This window comes from Clarias gariepinus, chromosome 27 (assembly GCF_024256425.1).
Source record: "Clarias gariepinus isolate MV-2021 ecotype Netherlands chromosome 27, CGAR_prim_01v2, whole genome shotgun sequence".
Lineage (NCBI taxonomy): Eukaryota > Metazoa > Chordata > Actinopteri > Siluriformes > Clariidae > Clarias > Clarias gariepinus.
The window spans coordinates 17,542,241-17,565,877 of NC_071126.1; the positions used below are offsets into that span (position 1 = coordinate 17,542,241).

The following is a 23,637-nucleotide window of genomic DNA, read 5'->3' on the forward strand; positions in this document are numbered from 1 at the left end:
ATATATATATATATATATATATATATATATATATATATATAAAATAAAACAAACGAACAAACAAACAATTAATTCCTGTTGTACGCGTGACGGGCCACAGCACGTGACCGCCTCACGTGCCTTCTCCATCATGTGACTCTCGAAGTTAGCATCGCGCTAGCTAGTTCCTGCTCAGTCTACGCTCTCGCGCACACATACTCAGTTAGACTTGCTCGCAGTGCTGTATCATGTTTGTGAGCGCGTATTATTATTATTATTATTATTAGAGTGTGTATTTTCCGGAGGGCAGTACAGGGGGGCAGTATGAGTGCTGGGGGTAACCGGGCCGCGGCGTCGGTGTTGCTGCTGCTCCTCTCCGTCCTGCGCTGGAGTTTGTTCCGGGCTCAGAGCTCCAGTGACAGCTCGTGGGACCTGGATCTGTGCAGGTAACCCAGGAAGCGCTGCTAGCCTGTTAGCATGCTAGCTCGTTAGCATATTAGCATGTTTCAGCTGTTTAAGTGTTTCTCTACAGCGTCACTAAAGCTCACCGAGAATGTTAGTATTTCGCGCATATGCTATTATGTCAACGCTAAATATATTATATTAGAAAAACATAAAGCGAATATTTGACGTAACAGACACTTTCAACGTTTTGCGTAGTGCAGTATATCATTCCTCTTCCTCACTATATATTTATTGGTACCTCTGAGTGTGATTGTTTTGTAATAATTTCCAATGAAGTCTCAGTAATCTCAGCTGCTTATTATACTTTATATAAATATTTATATATTTATGTCTTGTATCAATAAAATTCACAGATCACACTGTTTACATTTGCAGTGTCTTTTAAAGTTGCTTTTGTATCTCAATTGCAAAATATCTGATCATATAATATATAGATTACATTTTTACTCTTTTTTTCTAATCTTTATTTTTATACACTATAAGGAGTTTTATTCTGTTTTACACTGTGCAATGACAATAAAATGTCTCTATCTCTCTAACTATCTAACCAAATAATCTTGTTTAATTTGATTCCTGTTTTTATTAATTACTGCATTAACAGTCATGTACAAATATATATCTACACACATCAGGTCAGAAAATAAGTCGCTGTTTTTCGAAGTTAGGCTTAAAAATCTCTCGTAGTAATAATTTCTCAGCTGCTTTACTGTAATGTATATATATTGTATAAAACTCTGTGAAATGTTATTTCATATTCTATGCTATTGTTATTATAAATATAAAGAGTCAGGGAAAGAATTATACACACTTAAGAAAAGGAAAATAGAATTATATATAAATGTGAAAATTTATAACATATAGTTATAAATGTAGTATTTAAAATATTTATAAAAAAAATTATTTCCTAATGTGTGTGTGATTTTTTTTTTTTTTTTTTTTTTTTCTTTGTCTTGACTTTGTATATACACACTATATGTTCAAAATATACAAATACATAATCTTGAATATGGAGGCAGTCGCCTTTTTTCAGCTATAACAGCATCCACTCTTCTTGGAAGGCTGTACACAAAATTTTTGAGTTTTTCTGTAGGAATTCTTTCCATTCGTTCTGTAGAGCATTTATGAGGTTAGGAGGCACTGATGTTGGACAAGAAGGCCTGACTTGCGATCTCCGTTCCAGTTCACCCCAAAGGTGCTCGATGGGGTTGAGGAGGTCACAGGGCTCTGTGTTTGGGCCAGTCAGATTCTTCCAAACCAAACTTATCAAATCATGTCTTTATAGTCGTTGCTTTGTGCCTTGCTTACACAGTGGTGTTAAAATAGAAAAGGGCCTTTCCCTTTCTAAACTGTTGCCACAAAACTGCAACAAAGTATAGCATTGACCGAGATGTCTTGTGTGCTGAAGCATTAAGATTGCTTTTCACTGGGGATAAGCGGTCTGATTGAAACACCTGAATTCAATAATTAAATAATTCAAAAGTTTAACCATCTTCTTTTGTCCATATAGTGTGAAAAAAATGTGCTATTTTTAGAATAGTTAAATTGTTGGTTTGCGTCAAGCAAAGAAAATACTCTAAGGAGATTTGAAATTCGAAGTTAAATGGAGATCACTTGGTGAAGTTGCATCAACAGTAAAAACCAGGCTGATGTTTAACAGAGAAATTAAGAGGATTTGCATATACACACATACAATGTGATGAGAACCCACATGATTGGGACTAAACAGCATTGTGTCTATAGGAAAACCACTTGTTAGTAAAACAAATCAGGAAGAAGCTAAAGGGTTCAGTTTGGTTTGTTATGGAGGATAAAGTTTGGACTTTGGAACGATGGAAAAAGGTCATCTGGTCCAAATAGTCCAGAGCAGTCTTGAGTGATTCAGGGTACGAATGGAAGTGTATGAAGCGGTCATTCATAGTGTCCACTGGAGACAGTGTTATGAACTGGATTTGCTTCAGTTGCACAAGTCTCGGCACAACAATGTTATGTGGCAATAAAATGGAGTCAGCTGACCACCTAAGTTTTTCTTTTTTCCTGTTGGCACAGGTATATTCCAGGACTGTCTTTGGATTTGCAGGGTGTGAATATTGTCACATTTTGTTATTTGTTTTTAACAGATGACTTAAGGGTCTGTTTTTATCTTATTATCTTATTTTCTTGGACAATTAAAAATATAAAAGAAGAACAGTGTGTAGAAGAGACTAAAGTGAGAAGCAAGAGGCAAGATTTCTTTCCCGCTCAGACTGTAGATTCACATGAGCAATCAATGAGGCAATCTACCAGAGAGAAAGAGAGAGACACCCCTACCCCCCCAAGCACACAAGATTTTATCTAAAGCACGATTGGTTGCAGAGGTTGAGAAAGATCAAAGAGATTTCAGCTAAGTGTGCAGTAGTGAATTGTTCGGGGTGAATTATTAGTTTTACGTATTTGTTTCGGATTCCGATGTTATGTGTTTGTATTGTATTGTAGTTGTGTTTGACAAATGCGACAGTGCAAACAAACGACAGCAGGTCCTGCAGAGTACAGTAGACGTGTATATACAGATTAATCTCTTCCTACTGTCTTCCTTTCTTCTGTGTTTTAGGTGTAAGACCATCTTTACTCCAGATCTTGAGACGATTCATTAAGGGCGTTTTCTCACTGGGGCATGGGAACCGTTTTTGAGCACACTTGGTGCCGGGACCAATTGATTTTTGTCTGTGCGCATGCAATCGTTCCAAGCTCGGGAACGAATCCCTGGACCAATTGCAGAGGTGGACATAAGTAAGCACTCGTGCTCAAAAGAGGAATTGACGTAGTTACTGTTTAACTCTGTACACAAACAAACTTGGCTGCAAAAGAATCTCTGAAGTAAAGCCAAATTACTGTGTTGGCTAGAAATTTAGACAGATGAAAACATCCAAAGACAATCGGACACTACACATAAAAACTCAGATATTTACGGACATATGCCTAAGTATTTAGAAATCGTGCTCGGGAACTGAATGGAACAATCGTCCCCAGTGAGAAAACGCCCTAAGAAAGATTTTACACCTTTCTCATCTTTTTCCTCTGTTTAAATCAGTTGCCTTTATGGTGGATGCAAACTTTTGCACCTTATCTAACCTACATGTTTTTTTTTTTGTTTGTTTGTTTAACCATGTAGGTATAAATGGGAGGCTGTGGAGCAGGTGAGCAAATTAAAATACACCCTTAAGCTGTGTCCTTCGTCTCCAGACACGCCTTGCGGCGCGGGCGTTGCCATTTGCGCCCAGAATCTCACCAGTGGCCAGAGCCAGTCAGTGGGTAAGTGGGATTTTTTTATCAAGAGCACCTGAATAAGTTATAGACGACCTGAACGGAGAGCAAAAATAAAATCAGGCACATAAGATTTTTGTATTAACTTATTTACTTGCTTATTAGTTTCTATTCTAATGCCATGGGAAGTAGGATTTTAAAGCAAAAAAGGTCTGTATCTGATCTGGTGTAAGAGTTATAAAATTGTTGATAGACGCTGGATTTTCCCCTTAAAGATGTTTACCCATGATCTAATGTGTGTCAGATGATCTTTTTTTTTTTTTTTTTACAACTTTAGAGTGTTAGTCATGTGCTGCCTTTAATGCCTTTCATTTGTTTGTCCTTTCAAACAAGCGTTAAAACTCCACCCTGTTTTCACAGTCATTTCTGTGCCATGCTATCTTCTAATTGTTCCATAGAAAAAGATGAAGCCTATTGTGTTTTTTTTGTAGTTGTTGGTGTTTTGTTCCCGTGTCACTTAGCACTTTTGATTGCAACTTTTGTGCCTCTTGGGCACTTTAAATGCAGTTAGAGAGCGAGTCGACTCTGAATCAGCTTGAAAGTGCAGGAAATGAATCAAACTTGCCATGTCTGTCTGTTTTTTTTTTTTTTTTGTTGTTATTTTTATTGCTGTCTTTTAAAAACACATTATTTAAAACTACTCGTCTCTATACTCGCTCAGTCAGTTAATAGTGTGACTTCTGCACCAACTTGGTAAACTTTAAATTCTCTTTCGCTGCATTTCTGATTAATGACTTAGAGTTTCTACACACTTTCTACACACACTCGGCCAACTTTTTTTTTTATTAATCTTTTTGTTTGTTTGTTTTTGCTTTCTGGTTTGTTTAATACTTTGGCAAACAACAAAATCAACCCGACTTACAAACATACTAATTTATAATAGACGTGGACAAAGCAACAAACACAATAGTATATCACTTAACTTAAAAAGGTTTCTATCTTCTCTTTATATACAGTCGACCCCCTTGCGAAGACATGGTTCAGAGTTCACGGCCTCTGTCGTTTGTGGATTTTTCCTTAGAACCTTACTAGTAATTGTTTGCGGAAACCGCAAATATCCTCCTCGGGTTCTTTTTAATGGCTCATTTTGTGGCATTATATAATTTCATGCATTATATAATTTCATGCGTTTTAACGCTAAACTTTTAAGAACAATATTATTTACTAATTTTGCTAAGTAAATAATGTAAATTCAGCTAAGGTGTCCAAGTGCTAACTGTCTGCAGTGCATCACTTCCAGCTAACTGGAATTGTTGTAGTTTAACTTCTCATAGGAACTGTAAGAGTTGACACCGAATGTCATGTAGGGTACAGAGTCGGGGTATGGAATTCAACCAAATTCCCGTTTATGGTTTAGGCGGAGTCAGCTCCTGGGAGAAGTAAGTAAACTTGAGCGCAGACATTTTAGCTTTTGAGGTTTTTGTGTGTATGTATACAGTGGTGAAAAAAGTCTTTGACCCCTTACTGATTTCTTATTTTTTCTGGAAAGCGGTGGTTACTTTTACCCCACACACATACTGTAATGGGTCACACACCTCCCAAAAAGTTCAACTTTTTTATGTAGTCTCACACAGGGCTATGTAATTTTGGATTTTATTTTCCCTTTATAATAAAAACCTTCATTTGAAAACTGCATGAGGTGTTTACTTGTGTTATCTTTGAACATTATTTAAATTTGTTTAATGATCTGAAACATTAAAGTGTGACAAACATGCAAAAAAAAAATTTGAAATCAGTAAGGGCGCAAACACTTTTTCTCACCACTGTATGTGTGAAAATGTCCAGCTTATGAATGCAGTCAGATCGTAACATGGTGTCCTTCAGAGCTTTAAAACTAAACAGCTCTATATTTATCCTTGAAGTCAGCTGATCTCTGTATGAAACCCGGAACTACTCGTTTTCTCGTTCTTCAGTCCTGGTGTGCGTGCGTGCGTGCGTGCGTGCGCGCACATGGTTTCTCAGTGTTGAAAAGATGACCGTGCTCTTATTCATCCAGCAGTAAGTAGGTCATGGTAATGGTGAAGAAGCAGGCGTGCCTCAGGAGCACTTCCTGTTCCTCAAGTGGAGCTCCACACTGGAAGTTCTCAGACTTAGAGCTTCCTGCTCTAGTGGCTGTAGTCCAGGCAGCTCCTGGATGGAGTCGGTGTGGGGAGCGGCGTTTTGTGGGGTTTTTCTTCGGGGCTTCTTGCTCTCCTGCTGACCAGAAAATCCCCCCCCCCCCCTCTCTCTCTCTCTCTCCCGAGAAATGTTCAGTTATAGGTCATGTTTATTAATCCTCTGGGACCTCCTTTGACTAGACCACTGTTTCTCAGAGTCAGTCTGTAAATCACGGCGAGTTGATTGTCAACTTTGGTTCGAATGTAGTTATAGCACGAAGGACTTTTTTCCTTGGACTTTTTTTTTTTTTTTTTTCATTTTTCTTTGATTTGGATAATTTCCTTTTTATTTTTTTGGTTTTCCTTTTCATCCTTTCTTTTTTTACTTTTTCTTGCATCCTTACTTTCCTTTTTATTGTTCTGCTTTTACATTTTCCCCTTTCTTTCTTTATTCTTTCTTTGCTTCTTGCTTTTCTTTTATTTTTCTGTTGCTTTTACATTTTTCTTGCTCTTTCTTTCTTTCCTTTTATTTTTCTGTTGTTTTTATGTTTCCTTGCTCTTTCTTTCTCTTTGCTTTATTTGTACTTTTTTTATTTTTAAAAATTTCCTTTTCTGCTTCCTTCTCTTCTGTCCTTTTTGCTTTTCATAATTTCTTTTTCTTACGTTCTTTGATTCTTTCTTCCTTTTTTATTGTTCTGCTTTTGCATTTTTCCTTTTTTCTTTTTTCTCATTTTCTTTCTTTCCTTATTTCTGTTGTTTTTACATTTTCTTACCTTCTTTCTTTCTCTTTGCTTTGTGTTTCTTTAATTTTTGTTTTCCATTCAATTCCGTCTCTTTTTTGCTTTTCATTTTTTCTTTTTCTTGTTTTTTTCTTTGATTCTTACTTTCCTTTTTATTGTTGCTTTTACAGATTTCCTTTGTCCTTTTTCTTTCTTTACTGCTTTTCATCCTTTTTTTTTAATTTCCTTTTGCTTTGCCACATTTTTTGCTTTTATTTTATTTTTCTGTTGTTTTTACATTTTCCATGTTCCTCCTTTTTCTTTTTTTTAGGTTTTCTTCTGTAAAAGTATTTTTGTGTATATCTGCATGCGTCTGTGGCAGATAAATTATCAATTGATTGATTGAGGGAAAGAGGGGTCAGACGAGTTTACGTCACCAAGATAGACAACTTAATGTGTGTGTTTGTCTTCTGGGGCTGCATGATTAAGGCAATAAACATGATCCACACTGGAGTCTAAATAAATAATAAATAATATCTAATAAATAAGTTTGCGTTCCAGCGCGTGATGTTGCGTAAAGGAACGCTAGAGCTCTAACACCAGCTGTTCTGTGTTTATTATAGAAACCTTTATCAGGATACCAGTTCTATTGCGATTAATTATGCATCTCTCCTGTGTGTTGTGTGCGTGCTTGCGTGCGCGCACGGATCTCAGTGAAGCCAGGAGAGCTGAATGTGTTCTTTTTTTAAAATTTTGCCTGAAATAAGAACTTTTTAATGAAAAGAAAATGTCTTCAGTGTGGGACAGCTTCTTTTGTCAGCGTCTACAGAGTAAAGCACGTCTCAATGATTCAGGGAGATAAAAAAAGAAAGAAAAAACAAAAAAACGTTGTTTTTTTCTTTTTTTAGTCCTGAAAATGTTTTTATTATATATTTTTTGTTTGAGTTACGATTCATTTTATTACATAACCTTACTATATTTTTAATGTAATTTTATTCTCAGTAGTGTAATATATTATATGAAATATTGTGCTGATTATATTTATGTGAAAGCTGGATAGGATTGTCTGTCATGTTTTCAGCTAGTTATATGAATTATTTTAAATCTTATTTTTATGTGCTTTAAATTTTTTTAAAAGAGAATGTTATTGATATTTAATATAAGTATCATAAAATAAACACGGTTTCATGCCGTGCCTAATAAATACTCTTCTCTCTTCGTTGCTATGGGACTAATTATCGATATCCTGATTTCTTTGCCGTATCATCTTTTGAATTATTTTAATTACATGTTTGTTTTTTGTTTCGGTCAGGTGATCTTCCCTCGCAGACGTCCTTTAGCTCCGTGCTCACCTTCAACACCACTCGGACATGCGAAGGCACGAGCAACAAAGTGCAAAGCAGCATCAGTTTCCAGTGCGGTAAAACAATGGTAAGGTTGCATAAAGGAAGAAGCTGCTAATAAACTAGAAATGTTGTTTCAACTTCCTCTTTGGTGTCGTTGAGTAAGCGTCATTGCATTGCTGCAGATGGAGGAATGGTTTCATTTAAAACGAAACCTCTAAGCGAGCAGATAAATTAGTTTCCGTCTGACCAAAATCCCACAACGGGTCTTAGAGATCCGAGCAATCGCACCGTGATAATGATTTATTACTTAGATGAAAAAAGTCTTTCTGCTTACTCATATAGCTAGGAAAAAATGCTCATGCTCGTAGCGTAAATAGAAAAATCTGCAGTTATGGGGGACCCAGCGGCACTGCCGGATATTTCCACATGGTTTACAAACTGAAATGATGTCGTAATTAAGACAGTTTCTCCTTAGAGGAGCTTGAAGGTGACATGTTTAAAAAAGAAAAAAAAAAAACGAAATGTAAAACGTAATAGAAATACACATTGGCTATACACTCACACACATACACAACCAAATAATAAAGCTCGTACAGCCTGTAGGAAACACTGTAAGATTTTAATCATAAGTCCCGGTTTGAGTCGAACGCTCATACATGTATATGGTATATATAAAATACATCATTGATTGTTAGAATCTTTTTTTATTTAAGTGCCATCTAGTGGACTTTGTATGCCAAATTTAGGGCACATCATCAGCATCTTCTTTCAATTTCGCACACCAAATTTTAAGGAAGTTGAACTTTCTCTTTAAAAAAAAAAAAAGAAAAAAATATATATATAATGGAGAACTTATTATTATTATTATGTTTTTTTTTTTTCACAAACATGCATAACACCATTTTGAATACGTCAAAAATTTTGAACATGTGATTTCAGCATTCAGATTTAAAGGAGAGCAGAATTTGTTTATGCTGTTTTCAACCCAAAATGTGGTGGCTATAGTGCTCCTGATTGTTTTGAAAATTGGGACTTAAAAAAAAATTTTTTTTCCTCTCGCATATTAGCATTCGCAAGTGTCTTGATGAGAAGTTATTTTTTATTTTAGTGGCATGAAATCAGCATGGCTCAGTGTTTAAAATCAGCCATGTCATTCAATAATCACATGTCTGATCTCGAGTTTTGAGGAAACAAAACTGATGTGAGATTCACAGTCTGCTATATATTTATAGTTCCTAAAAAGGAACTGCAGAAATTTACGAGCATTCTCTCCTCACCACAATTCAACCATAACCTTTTTATTCGTTTTTGCAAATAATGCCGCAACTTTTCTGGGTGATTCAGTTATATGACGTAGATGTAAAGTAACACGAATCCAAGCATGCCCCTTATTTAGTGTTTTTTTTGTTTGTTTTTTCCCTGTTCTAAAGGGGACGCCAGAGTTCATGACCGTGTCGCAGTGCGTTCATCACTTTGAATGGAGAACTTATGCAGCCTGCAAGAGAGACAAGTTTAAACCACTCAAGGAGGTGAGTGCGGTGGGTGGGATTGGGTAGATGGAAGTGTGTGTGTGTGCGTGTGCGTGACAGAGTATGGGTATGAGTGGATGGGTGGGAGGTGATTTCACAAACCACAAAAGAGCACATTGTCATCTTGTCTAACATTTTAAGATTAATGACTGGAAGCCATCTTGGAAATGGGAAAATAATCTACAGCAGCCTGGGGTTGTTGTTCCCACCGCAAAGTTGATTTATTTATTTATTTATTTATTTATTTATTTTTATTTCTTTGGATAAACAGCCCACATCTTATCCTTTTTATATCACACCAATTTGCTAACTATTGTAGTTTGTCTATTAATGTAAAAAAAAATGTATCTAAAAATTGTACATCATACTAAGTAATCTGAATACGTATCGTATAAATATTATACATTTTTATTTTAATGTTGAAATTATTTACAGAAAGACATTCTTGTCTTTGACTCTTTTGGTACTTTTTCTAACTTGCTTGCAGATATCATTTAACTCAAAAATGAAACCCGCCATAATATATTTCTTCACCCGTCTTTAATACACACTTTTTATTTCTGTTCTCCTGAAGGTTCCCTGCTTCGTCTTCGATTCAGATGGGAAAAAACACGACCTCACCCCCCTCATCAAAGTCACAGGCGGCTACCTGGTCGACGACTCGGACGACAGCGTCGACTTTTATATCAACGTCTGCAGAAATCTGGGTGAGAACACCTCAGCCTTAGCGCCTGTCTCCCGCTCTTGGTATCGGCCTGTTCGTGTCCCCACTGGCATCAAATGGCCGGTGATGGCGAGACAAGAATGAGCAAATGATACAGACAGATTCTTAGTCACTCAACTTCTGCTCAATTGCTCAACATAGCGGTGGTAGAGCTTTTCTTAAAAATAATATTTGGTTCTTTGTTATAATAATTACAGCAGGTTAAGTACTTCAGCCTGCTGGAAATGCAAGCTGTTATCTTTATCACAATCACTGTGTGTTTCTCATCAGTTGGGATGATAGTATATTAGCTAACAGACTCGAAAACCTGTTATTTCCTGTGAAAAATGTTACCTTTTTATTTTCTAAACAAGTGCCACAACATGCAGTTCCTTGAATGACCGCAGCTAGCTTCAAAAGTGAATCATGTTTGAGTGTTAAGACTTTACAACAAAAAAAAAAGAAAAACTGAGTCATCAATTTTCTTTGTTTGTGTCTAGATCAAGCAAACAGTCCCTGTCCTAAAGACACTGCTGCCTGTTGGACCAAACAAGGCAAATCAGTCAGCCTGGGGAAGCCGGACAAGCCTTTAGGGCTCTCCACGAATGACAGGTACACATACATGCACACAGACACACACACTACAGCTCAGCGTCATCTTGTATCTGCATGTTAGTCTAAGTTTTGTGTGTGTGTGTATGGTGCAGGCTGAGCCTGCTGTACGAGTCTGAAGAAGAGTCATGTAATGGACACAAGCCTGCAGTCACAATCACCTTCATCTGTCCTTCTACGAGACAGCAGGTGAGAGTGTACTTAGGAAAACATTTTCACACACGATGCAGAATCATCTCCGGATTGAGAAGGAGATTTGATGTCTTCACGATGGGAATGTCAGCTAGAGAGATGTATGATCTGTGGGTAAAATGAGAATGGGAACACAATATGTCACAATATGTGAAGCCTTACACACCATCTTGTGATTTAACAAGCTGTAACAATGGAAAAAAAGGAAGAAAAAAAACCCCAGATAAAATAGTTAAGAAATTAGGCAGGTTAGGTGAGGAAGAACAGTTTGTTTTTAAATAATTTATTTTCAATGCAGCTTTAGACAGAACCTACATTCTGAGGAAACGCTGCAGGTGTCATGCAGGCATGAAAGCTTATTTCCTGTAGAAACTGTTACTTTTTTTTTTTTTTTACTGTTCCAGACAATGAAGTAATGTTTTGCCTTGTGAACAAAAAAAGGCAAAGCCGGTTCGGAAAGACGAAGCAAATGCCACAGTGCCAAAACACGCAGTTCTTAGAATAACCACTACTAAAAGTGAAAGTGTTTAAGTGTTAAGACTTTAAAACAAAAATAAATGTTAGCAGCCTGATAAAAAAAAAGAATCATCAGGTAAAATTACATTAAGCAATAGAATTATACACAATTTGGGATGGGCTGATTTAATTGATGGCTGCATTGCAGGTGTCAAACCGCTAGCTGTCTACTATGGATCATTTTAGCTAACCGGCTAACTAAAATAGTTGTAGCTTAATTTACCTCAGGAAATGTAGAAGTCATACAGGACAACATGTAGGGTATGGAGTTCAATCAAAGTCTGTACAATGATGGCATATAAATAAATGTTAAACACCTTAGCATTGTAGCAAAGCTAGCTAGCTTGTGGCTAGCTTCTTCCAACCAAAAGCCAGACTCTGGCAACGACCAGGTTTCCCACAGTTGAGCTTTAAAACCATTCGCTGATGTCACAAAGTGTTTGTTCAGTTCTTTAAAGTCTATGAAACTTTCTTAAATATCGTAATAAAGCACTGGGTTCTATGTATAGAATATATTCTCACCAAAAAAAAATCTTCACAAAACCCATACCTACATTTTTTTTTGTTTGTTTGTTTTTTTAATCCATGCACTGTTATTCTTAGATTGTGTTATCGCCTGTACAAGGCCCTTTGTATGAGCTGCTACTATATTAACAATAACGCACAAACCTTCTGACTAATTTGATTCCAGAATACAAATGGTTTAGCACAAAATAATATCGAGTTTGTGTTAAATTAAATCACAGGACACTATTCTGAGATATTGTCTATTTTTTTTTACTTTTAACCGAATCTGAAATGTTAAAATTAATCTGTTTTTCAAATTTCTTCCCTGATTTATTTTAAATGCTGGTGTATGAACTAGAGTTAAACAATCACATGTTACCAGATTCAAACTTCCCCACACATGCAACTAGTTTAATGTAACCGAAATTAGATCATGTGTTGAGAAACATTTTTAGTAGAGGAAGTGTTCTGGTGTCATGCCTGGGTGCGTAATTATTGCATATCTAAGTGATTTTTTGTATATATTGTATAAAATGAGGTGTTTCTAGATTAATAGAAAATTTGCTTTTTTTATATTTGAAAGTCAGAAAAATAAAAGATCTTATTATATAAGACCTTGGTTTATTCTAGATGTGGAGAGAAGGTCAAGGCTTCCCAGAATAAAGTCAGAACAAACCCAAGCTATGTGAGCCGATCATCTGATCCAACACAGAGCATGACTTGGGATAAATCCCTTTTATAAATAAGACTGACACTATTTATTTTTTTTTTCCTCCCCTGTGTAAACCACTGATAAAAATCAGGCTTTATTTTAAACTGTTGCTAATCTAAAAGATAAATAATAACCAGCAGGATGTTTAAACACTCAAAGATTTCTCTAACAACTTTTTTTTAATCATTTCTTCTGGCTTGTTTACTGCATTTAGATTTTAATAAAGTTATAAAAAAAGTGCTAAAATATTTTAATTGAGCCCTGCTTCTGCACAGGGAAGTGACCCGAAGCTAACTGCCGAGGCGAACTGTCGCTACGAGGTGGAGTGGGTGACCGAGTACGCCTGCCACAGAGACTACCTGGAGAGTCACGACTGCAAACTGACCAGCGAAACGCATGACATCTCTGTCGACCTCACACACCTGACACGCGGCTGTAAGTCATGACGCAGAACCAAATCACCTCGAACGACCTAGAAAGATGATTGCTCTCACAGAGCTTAAGAATATCGTTTATTTTTTCCCCCTTATGATTAAACGTCCCAATGCGTGTTGCAGCCGGAGACCCTCCTTATTCCGTTGAGGCCAAGATTGGCAAGGACACCTACATGTTCTATCTTAATGTGTGTGGAGAAACCAGAGCCGGCGGTTGCGCAGACGGTTTTGTGTCATCCTGCCAGATGAAGGTCGGAGAAAATGTGAAAAAAATCGCTGGGAGGTACAAGAATCAAACCCTCAGGTGTGCAACAGCTGACTTTCTCATCTTCAGTACTTTTTTTATATAATTAAAAACTCAGAGCAATAGTCAGTTAAAATGATGTTTTTGGATCAACACCGCTATGAGTACATGGAATATATCCATACAGATCTGTGTTGTGTTTTAAATGGGAGTGATATTATTTTTTTATTCTGTTTGTGTAAAAGATCAGAAGTGTGTTCTGTGAGAATCAGGGTTTAAAGTTGTCTCTGTCCTGATACAGGTACTCTGATGGAGATCTGACTCTCATCTATCCTGATGGGAACGGATGCAGCTCGGGCTTCCGGCGCATGACTGTCATAAACTTTGAGTGCAACACAACTGCAGGTCAGTGACAATAGCTTAGTCAGTCAGTTATTTGCTTATTCAGTCGCCCCATCAATTACAAATTCAGGTTGTTTGATGGAATGACTGACTAAATTTCACATACACTGACTGACCAGTCAATTAAAGAGTCATTCAGTCATTTTGTTAGTCAGTTATTCACTTACTCGTTCAGTCATTCATTTTGAATTAGTCACTCTTTCATTTCAGATATTCATTCGATCAATATGTCAGTCATTCAGTCAGCCGCTCCTACAGTATGTTCATTTCTCCTCCCTGTCACTCAGTCATTCTGTCAGTCAATTCATTAATCATTCAGCAGGTTGTCAGTCAGTCAATCATTTATTTAAGTCACTCAGTCATAGTTTTTCAGTCATTTATTTGGTCATTCTGTTGGTCACTAATTTAATCTGTCAATCACTTATTTGGTCCATTGGTCAGTCACTCCGTGATTTAGTCAGTCACCCAGTCAGTCGGTCAGTCACTTACCTCACTGAACGAATTAATTAAGTCTCCTGCACACGCCCTTACTTAGTTAGGTGAGTGACTAACTCAGTCACTCAGCCAATCGATCGGTTTTTATTCTGTCACATTGTTGTTCAGTCGGTCGCTCCGTTGTTTGGTCAGTTGACCAGTCTTTCACTCGGATACTAATTTAGCCAATAGGTCAGTCACTCCGTCATTAGGTCAGTCACTTTATCATACAGTTGGGTTCTTAAACACTCACTTACTCTCTCAGTTGTTCAGTCACCTAACATCTAAAAGTTAAACAGCATAAAAAAAATAATAAGTTAATTAATGTCTTACCATGGTTCGTGGTATATAATGTCTTACCATGCTTAATTTTCATCATCTTATTAATACTTTATGGCTAAACCCTTGGTTTTCCATAAACCTTCTTCAAATTGCAAATTTTCTCTCTAAACTTTTTTTTTTATTCCATCATGCACAGGTTGGAAAATAGCATTTTGCAATCTACAGTCTTGTAATTTTTTTTTTTTTACAATCCATTCTCTCCAGCCATGACTTAAATTACGTATTGTTTATTTTAGTTTTAGGCATACCCTAACTACACACTGACCATAGAAGCTGATGATGTTTACTTATCTTTTTTGCATTTTAATCCAAATTAATTCCTGCTATAATTAAATGCATTTATTTATTTATTTATTTATTTATTTATTTATTTTTTACAGACAACAGCTCCCCCACGTTCACCGGAGAGGCCGACTGCACTTATTACTTCAACTGGCAGACATCATATGCGTGTATAAATAAAACCAAGGACCTGCTGTGTAGAGTCACTGATGGCAAAATGCATTATGACCTGTCCCGTCTCACTCGCTACGCAGGTGAGCGCTAGTTTTATTTACGATGCTACAACCCTAACGGAAAACAGATACAGTATCTATCCAACTGCAAGGTATGAATATAATGTCTTGTAAAAAAAAAAAAAAAAAACACCAATTACTGGGTGTGCTTTTCAAAACATCAACATGTAATTTACTAATTTTATTTTTACTCTTAGTGTCCACTGTAAAAGTCCCTATGTGTGAGCTGTTACCATAGAGACCACAGCGTATTAAAACAAGCACATTGATATTAACATCAGTATGTGAAATCCAGAATGGCTGTCTGAACTATACAGCAAACCTTCTGACCATTTAGTTTACAGACTTTAACCACGCTGCGGTATCAGGAATTTTACTCAACACCCTTTGACCAGTCAATATTATATTTTCTGGGCAGTATTAGAAATTAGTCACAGATATTTATATCTTTATTGTCCATGATATGTTTAAGAGTGGAGTCATATTATGAAAGAAATCTGTAATATTGTATTGCGATATCTGAGTCATGTAGTCGTTTTGTCATATATTCTAGCACGATTACAACATCGGCGCTCGAGTTCTTAATAGTAGTCATACTTTAGGATCTCATCAGCACTGCAGTTAGCCAATAGTTGTGTGTTACATGTTATGGAACGCAAATAGCAACCTTGTGGATTTTTATTTTGTATTAAATTTTTCAAAAGTTAAACATTCTTAAGTCTTGTTTCTGTTTTCTGCCTTTTAGCGTCTGATACACCACAAAACTGGGTGGCTGTGGATGCTAACGTTTCAGAAAGGGATAAAAAACTCTACTACGTCAATGTGTGTAATAAAATCATCAAGCAGAAGGGAACTGACTCATGTCCTGATGATGCAGCCGTGTGTGCTGTGGGTGAGTGAGGCAGCACATTACATATACAATTGGTGTAAAAGCAAAATAAAGGAGTTTGGACTGTCTATCTTTTATTTCATTTATTATTTTATTTTTAGGAAGTTGTTCAGTTTTTATATTCATATATAGATAAAGCTTCTGGTAGTAAAATCTCCTTTTAAAGTGTTTTTATGTCTCACACAAATCAATTTTTTTGTTTTATTTATATTTTGTTTATGTACTTAGGTTATTTATTTGTATTTACACTTGGTGTTTAAGGATTTTTTAAATGTGCATTTTCCAGATTATGTCCATAAACAATTCTAGTAGTTCCACTTTATATTTTAACATTTTTCCATGCACTAGTTTGGATATATAAAAATTTTATACATACAAAAATTTAAATAAATAATATATATTTTTTTATTTGTAATTTTTTTTTCTTTTTTTTTTCCTTTCTTGATTCTTATATATATTCTACTCATTTATTCGTGTTTATTTTATTTTTACATTTTATTATTTTTAGGCTTCAGTTAAATTTTATAATGCCAGGATGCAAAATCAGAACAGATTTGTCTGTAGAAATAATTTTTGTTTGCATCCTACTGTACTGTATTTCTAAAATGTTTCTTTGTAAATGCGCATACCTATTATATGTTCATATAATTCCCATCACTCACATTTATCATACAAAATGACATGTCACAGTAAAATGTCTCTCTTGTGATTGTTCCGCTAATCAGTCGTTTTTTCATCAGGGAAAGAAACGTCGGTCAGCCTGGGTAAATTCCTGTCCTCGCCACAGAAGGACATTTCGGGAAAAGACTTGAGGCTCATATACACAGACGGAGATGAGTGCAGGAAAAACACAAAGATCAAAAGCATCATCACTCTGAAGTGTAAGCCCGGTGACATGAACAGCGCCCCCGTCATGAGGAGCGTGTCCAGCGACGGCTGCATTTATGAGTTCGAGTGGCTGACCGCCGCTGCCTGTGTGCTCACCCGCACCAAGGGGGACAACTGTAAGGTGGAAAACTCCTCTGCAGGTAGAGAGGGATGTCTTACAGCCTGCTGTGTACAAAGACTTGTAGCTCTTAGATAGACACAGGATCTTTTATTTTATTGAAACATACGTCTGTTTAAAATTAAATGATTATTATATAAAAACATACAAATCATAAAGTTACCTTAGAAAAAAAATTAATTACACTACAGGTAAAATAGGTATTATATCGATTAGAATGATTCAACGTCATTTTTTTCTCAGATGGCCCTAGATCTAAGTCAACTGCTCCATTTATAAAAAAAAAAAAAAAAAAAAAAAACTTCTTCCTTTCTCTAGCAGATGTTAAATAAACATGTTGGTCTATTTCTAGGAATTTCTTTCGATCTGACCCCGCTGACGAAGGCTGATGGAGGTTATTACAACGTATCCAATGACAAATATGACTATTTTATTAATGTCTGCGGGAATGTTAAAGCCTCAAACTGTCCCGAGAAATCAGGAGCCTGTCAGGTTGACAAGAGGTCGGTCCACAGTCTTGACTTGAATCAAAACTTCATAAAACCTGTGGTCCTTTCCTTTTTAAGTTTTGTTTCCTTTTACTTTTCATCAGTACTCCGTCTAATTCGTGGAACCTGGGCGAGTTTAACTCCAGTCTGTCGTATTACAATGGCATGATTGAGCTGGACTACAGAAACGGCTCTCGGTACAACAACAAGCAGCACACACAGCGCTCCACACACATCTCCTTCCTGTGTGACCGAGAGGCCGGCCTGGGCAAACCTGAGTTTCAGGTATGGAACTACAAATAAAGCAAAAAGAGTGGACATAACAAATTGGCCACAAGCGATTCTTTCTACAACTAATACTTCTCCTATTCTTATTACTACTGCTAATCATGTTACTATTACTCTTACTGTTACTCCCCATGTTGTTACTCCTATTGCTACTTTATTCTATGATTACTTTTACTCCTATTACTCCTACTGGTACTACTGCTAATTATTTTACTACTACTTTTCTTACTGCTTCTACCTCTACCTTCTTTTGTTACTTCTTATACTACTTATATTTGTACTACTTTTACAATTGATAATACTAATGTTAGCTTACTACTTCTACTTCTTTAAGTACTGCTACAACACCTAATACTGAAATCAATTATAGTACTAGTGCTACTCTCACAACGGTTATTAATATAGTTATTATTTATGCTTCTCCTACGTTATTACAATTTCTACTAGTACTAATTTTTCAACTATTCACTACTGTTACTACTACTTATTTGGTTATCTGCTATTGTTACTACTACTCTTACTTTTATTACTTTTTTGCCTCCTCCTCCTCCTGCTACATATTCCATAATTACTACCACTTCCTGAACTATTAATAATACATTTGTCTTTATTTATAATAATAATAATAATATAGTAATAATGTAACGTGACGGGCAATGATTTGTTGATTTTAGTGGATTTTACAAAATTAGCTAATTATAAACTTTCTTCTTCTTGTCTTTCTACTTCTAATTATTATTAATAGTAGTCGTAGCATTTTAAACATTAATATATTAATCGTTTTTAAAAAAAAAAAAAAAACTAATAAAATTCCCTTATGTTGTTTCTCTTAGGCTGAGGATGCCTATACCTACAACTTCAGGTGGTACACCTCCTACGTCTGCCCAGAGAGGCCACAGGAGTGTGTGGTCACTAACCCTGTTACCTTGGAGCAATTTGATTTGTCTAGGTGAGCGATGTTCCTCCTGCATATTTATGTTTCCATATTTTTTTTTTACTTCATCCTGATCTGTTCTGTTATGTCAATCCTGACTCTTTTCTCATGTATTTGTACTGAAAGGTGTTGGTTGTTGTTGTTGTTGTTTTTATTCTTACTCTATTTAAAAAAAAAAATTTTGTTGTTGTTTTCCCCATCCCACAGTTTGTCAAAGTTGGGAAAAGGCGATAACTGGCAGACCAGCGACCCTAAAAACGGGAGGTTGTACTACATAAACGTTTGCCGGCCTCTCACCAGTGTGGAAGGCTGCGACCGGCTCGCCTCAGTGTGTCAGACAAAACCTGAGGGTGCTCAGGTAAACGTTTAATTTCCACTGATTTATTAATTCTTTATGATAGTACAACTGCAGGTTTTTTTATATCTTATATAGCTTCTCTTTTCCTTCAAACGTATCACTGTCAGACTAAATAAATGTTTTAAATTGTTTAGGCTAAGTTTAGACAGTCTTGAGTCCCGAGAAATATATCACAGCTTCTGCTAAAAATATAAATCACTTCCATAAATACTCGCCTTTTGCAAGAGTGTTGCCTTTTCTTATTTTGAGTTTGAGCAGTTGGTGCAATACCTTCACCTACTGGATGGGAGTGTGTAGTAGGAGACTGACAGGAAATTTAGTGGTTGAGCTACATCACGTAAACTAAGGATGATGGCGACAGTGCCCTTTTTTTGTGAGATAAATAAAATAAAATGTCTTAATTCTGTTGTAAACAATTAATGTTTTGGATTTTATATAATTTTTAAGACTTTTAAGACAACTTAAATTTTTCCATACATCAAGTAAAAATACACTGAATCTTCAGCTCATTTCATTTTTAAAGTTTGTTGTTTGTTTATATATGTTTATTAGTTATTAACAAATCCTGAATTGTTTAACATTCACTACTATGTAAGGTATATTAACATTGTAGACTAAACCTAAAGTATTGTATACCCTTTTGAACCCCCAAGAAGTTTATTAAATGTGTTAAGTGCTTATTTATGCTATCTATTCTTATGTAGTTTCCAAGCTATATTTACAATTATAATAACACTGTACCATGTCCCATGTGGTACTTTTATAGGGCTCGGAAAAAGTGACCATCAGTAACATGGGCGTGGCTACAAGAGGCCCGATGATCGTAGGTGACGATCAGCTAATGCTGGAGTACACAAACGGATCAGCTTGCGAGCTGGATGGCAAGATGAGCACCTACACCACCCGCATTCACTTCGTCTGCACGAGACACTCCATGGTGAGGATGACCTTTTAAAATATTTTCTGTGTACACTGTATCACAATGAATGAGCAAAAAAAAAGTTGTGTTGCTATGTTACCTATATTCATCATTTTCAGTTAACCGGTCCCCGGTTCATATCGGATCAGGAATGCACTGTGAACTTTGTGTGGGACACTGAGGCCGCCTGCGCCATTTCAACTGCTGTAAACAATCAGGTGAGTCTCACTGCATTCTCCAGTTCTTATTAACCAATAGTTGAGCATCTTAGCAATCAATAGCCATTAATTAGTAATTGGTAACAACATATTTTTTGTCCTCCCATGTTAAGTTTTATTTAATAATAATAATAATAATTTTGATATAAATATTTTTGGGTTGTGGAAGAAATCATTGGTGTTTCCATTATTTCTTACGGGAAAATTCGCTCCGAGACAAAATGACAACCAGGATTCCCCCTTGCTAGGGTTAAAGGTGGAGAAACGTCGTTTCACTGTGAGATTATTTTCTTAGGCGCGGTTACCGTTTTTGGTCACATGATGGCAGTGTTGGGAAAGGAGTCAAATTTAGTCAAGTGGATTGCCATGCTTTATATTGTATATATTTGTATTAAAGGTGTTTAAGGCTCACTTTGTCCCAGACTTCTGACCAAATCTGACTTATAAACGTGCTCCTGGAACATAACTCGTTCGTAAGTAGGGGACTTCCTGTAAATGGTTGAGAGGCGGCTTGTAGATTCAGAAATACAATAAACATACATGGAAAATAATAGAAAAAAAAGAAGTATGTTAATACTTTGTCTTTTTCTGCTCTCATTGAAAAACAAGCCGGGAAAATATACAATATCTTAATCATTCGGATTGCCCATACTGTAAATGGTGTACTAGCACATTTTTCATTAGCTAAATTCTTTAAAAAGGGCAATGAATCTAATAATCATTAATTTTCCTAAAGAGGTGATTAGGAGTTGATTTGCAGCTACATGACTGTAATGGAAAACACTTTCTAACCAATCAGAATTAAGAATTTAGGCATCACTGAGCATCTTGCAGTGCTTTCACTGAAAACAAATAAAATTGTTTTAATTGTTTATTTTGCCCGTGTATACCATTTTCTGTATGTGTGTATTAGACTTGTTCTTTAAAGCATCCAAACATCAACTTTGAGTTCAACCTGCTCCCATTGGCCTCCAAAAATGGATACAGGGCAGCAGCAAATGGAAAGGAATTCATCGTAAGTTGACATACATTTATTTATTTATTTATTTATTGACCTCCCTCAAAGCAAGACATACTTTTAAAATCCTAACGGAGTTGCGTTCTCCTTGTGTCTCGGGCAGGTGAACATCTGCTCGGCTGCGCAACAGTGTGGAACGGACAAGCCGGACGTAGCGGGTTGTGTGGTGGAGGACGGCAAGCCTCATAGTTTTGTCGGAGTAGAAAAATCGCTGCAGTTTTCCACTGATGGGCAGCTTAGTCTCGTCTATAAAGGAGACATGGATAAATCACAGGGTGGGTTAATGAGTCATATCTCACAACTACAAAACTCTGCATCATGATTAGCGATACCATAATCTTACCTACATGTTGAAATTAACATGTTTAAAATAAGACTTGCTTTGCTAATCAAATCGCCAAAGTGATTGAATTCTCTGGAGTGTTAAAGCATCTTCTGTAAAGTCCTGATCTCGCTCCATCACCTGTTCGCTCCCCTGTAAACAGCACTACGAGGACGAAGATTCACTTCTGAAGTAGATTTGAAGACGTCGGTTCATTCGTGGCTCAGCCTAAAACATTTATTTGAATGACTGAATACCAAAGCTTGTTGACAGATCAAGGACAAAGTGTACATGAAAAAAAAGATTATGTAAAAATTATGTATTTAAAGAAAAAAAAAAAAAAAGTGGATCATTTCGACTTACCCTTGTAATATTGTATTTTGAATGAGTGGCTTCGCTCAACCCTCTCTCTCTCTCTCTCTCTCTCTCTCTCTCGCACCGCAGGCACCAGAGCCACGTTCACCATAAATTTTGTGTGTGATCCCAGTGCCACTAACGGCTCCCTGAAGGTCATTAATGAGGAGCTGGGCACATCCTTACATGACCAGCATAACGTTTTTTTCGAGTTCTCCACAGCTCTGGCTTGTGAGCCTGCACCGGTAGATTGCCGGATCACTGGTAAGCTAATGTATACAGAGTCAGCCTAAAAAAAAAAAATGCATACACACTTGTATAAATATTGTAATACTATATTAATTGCTGTATGGTATATACAGTGGAACCTCTGATTACGAGCATAATTTGTTCCCGGAAGTGGGATCGTATTCCAAAACACTGGTAAACCAAATTTAATTTTCCCATAAAAAATAATGGAAACTCAAATGATTCATTCTACAGCCCAAAAAAATAAATACATAAAAATAATTAATACAAAATATAAAGTAACAATAAAACAAATTATCCTGCACTTTACCTTTAAAAAAAAAAGTAAAAATAAATCCTATATATAAATATATATATACACATATAAGTGTTGCCGACGCAGACTGTGTGTGTGTGTGAGTGTATAATGTGCGCGCGCACACACACATTAACAGAGAGACTGTTTTATCGAAAAAAAAATTAGCAAGTCACACTCGCGTAAGCGCATATTAACGGAATCACTGCTGTAAAGTAAAAAAAAAAAAAAAAATGAACCTATACACATAATTTGACACTGCTCCTTCACTCAATACACACACACACACACACACACACACACACACACACACTCGCCTTTACAGCTCCCCTCCCACCCCCTCCTCCTCTCGGCTTCCCACACACATAGACGCACACACTCTGCCTTACACAGAAACTCTGCTCTGTTGCGATTCTTTTCAAAGATAAAGTGAAACACGACAGGCTGATGCAGAGAGGAAGAGAAAAAATTTATCTTTACCCTCTAATAAGATTTGCTTTTGCTTTCTCACACACACACACACACACACACACGTGGTCACAGTGTTATAGTAAACAGTACACGCATGCACGGATGTTGATTATACCAGTAGGAGACGAGCACTAAGACCCAGCAGGGGAGACGATTACCCACAATTCCGCAGCCCATGAGAGAAAAACCGTTGGCTCAGTTTCGATCATGTAGCGCTCGAGGTCTAAACAAGAAGCGCATGCATGATACATGATACTTGGTACTCGTAAACCAAGACAATGCTCGTTTTCAAGTCAAAATGTATAAAAATCTTTGTTCGGTTTGCGGAACACTTGTAAACCGCGTTACTCGTAATCCGAGTTTCCACTGTATTAATATATATATGACAATATTATTAATATTATATTTGTATAAACATAATTTTTTTTTTCCTCAAGTGAGTGTATTTTTTTTTTTTTTTTTTTTTTTAGTCGGACTTTGTATATATATTTTTTCAATAGGGTATAAAAACTATTTTTGTTAATGTAACTAGTATACTGCACTGTACCCTTTATGACCAGAGGAGGGAAAAAAAATTATATTTAAATTTTAACATGTTTCTTCATGATGTCAACTAAAAGAGCTAGAAAAGTTAGTTTTTTTCACTATAAATGTTTTGCAGGATAATGCCAAGTTTTAGTTTTTTCCTAATTATTTTTGTTTGTGTTCATTGTGTAGTACATTTAGTTTTCTTTTAAATAA

General features: G+C 36.2%; 1 protein-coding gene across 1 annotated transcript in view; it reads left to right on the top strand.

The window, feature by feature from the left end:
* Positions 1 to 163: 163 nt before the first annotated feature.
* Positions 164 to 23,637, top strand: part of igf2r (insulin-like growth factor 2 receptor) — a 40,871-nt gene continuing 17,397 nt past the window's right edge. The window contains exons 1-22 of the mRNA XM_053488584.1: positions 164 to 425; positions 3,593 to 3,732; positions 7,872 to 7,990; positions 9,336 to 9,434; positions 10,009 to 10,141; positions 10,638 to 10,749; positions 10,845 to 10,938; positions 12,952 to 13,111; positions 13,234 to 13,414; positions 13,656 to 13,759; positions 14,953 to 15,108; positions 15,833 to 15,979; positions 16,717 to 17,004; positions 17,335 to 17,485; positions 17,575 to 17,755; positions 18,592 to 18,707; positions 18,900 to 19,050; positions 19,817 to 19,987; positions 20,089 to 20,187; positions 21,101 to 21,202; positions 21,309 to 21,480; positions 21,972 to 22,145. Of these exons, the coding sequence (XP_053344559.1) occupies positions 304 to 425; positions 3,593 to 3,732; positions 7,872 to 7,990; positions 9,336 to 9,434; positions 10,009 to 10,141; positions 10,638 to 10,749; positions 10,845 to 10,938; positions 12,952 to 13,111; positions 13,234 to 13,414; positions 13,656 to 13,759; positions 14,953 to 15,108; positions 15,833 to 15,979; positions 16,717 to 17,004; positions 17,335 to 17,485; positions 17,575 to 17,755; positions 18,592 to 18,707; positions 18,900 to 19,050; positions 19,817 to 19,987; positions 20,089 to 20,187; positions 21,101 to 21,202; positions 21,309 to 21,480; positions 21,972 to 22,145 (3,172 nt within the window). The 5' untranslated portion in view covers positions 164 to 303. The remainder of the gene's footprint in view (positions 426 to 3,592; positions 3,733 to 7,871; positions 7,991 to 9,335; positions 9,435 to 10,008; positions 10,142 to 10,637; positions 10,750 to 10,844; positions 10,939 to 12,951; positions 13,112 to 13,233; positions 13,415 to 13,655; positions 13,760 to 14,952; positions 15,109 to 15,832; positions 15,980 to 16,716; positions 17,005 to 17,334; positions 17,486 to 17,574; positions 17,756 to 18,591; positions 18,708 to 18,899; positions 19,051 to 19,816; positions 19,988 to 20,088; positions 20,188 to 21,100; positions 21,203 to 21,308; positions 21,481 to 21,971; positions 22,146 to 23,637) is intronic.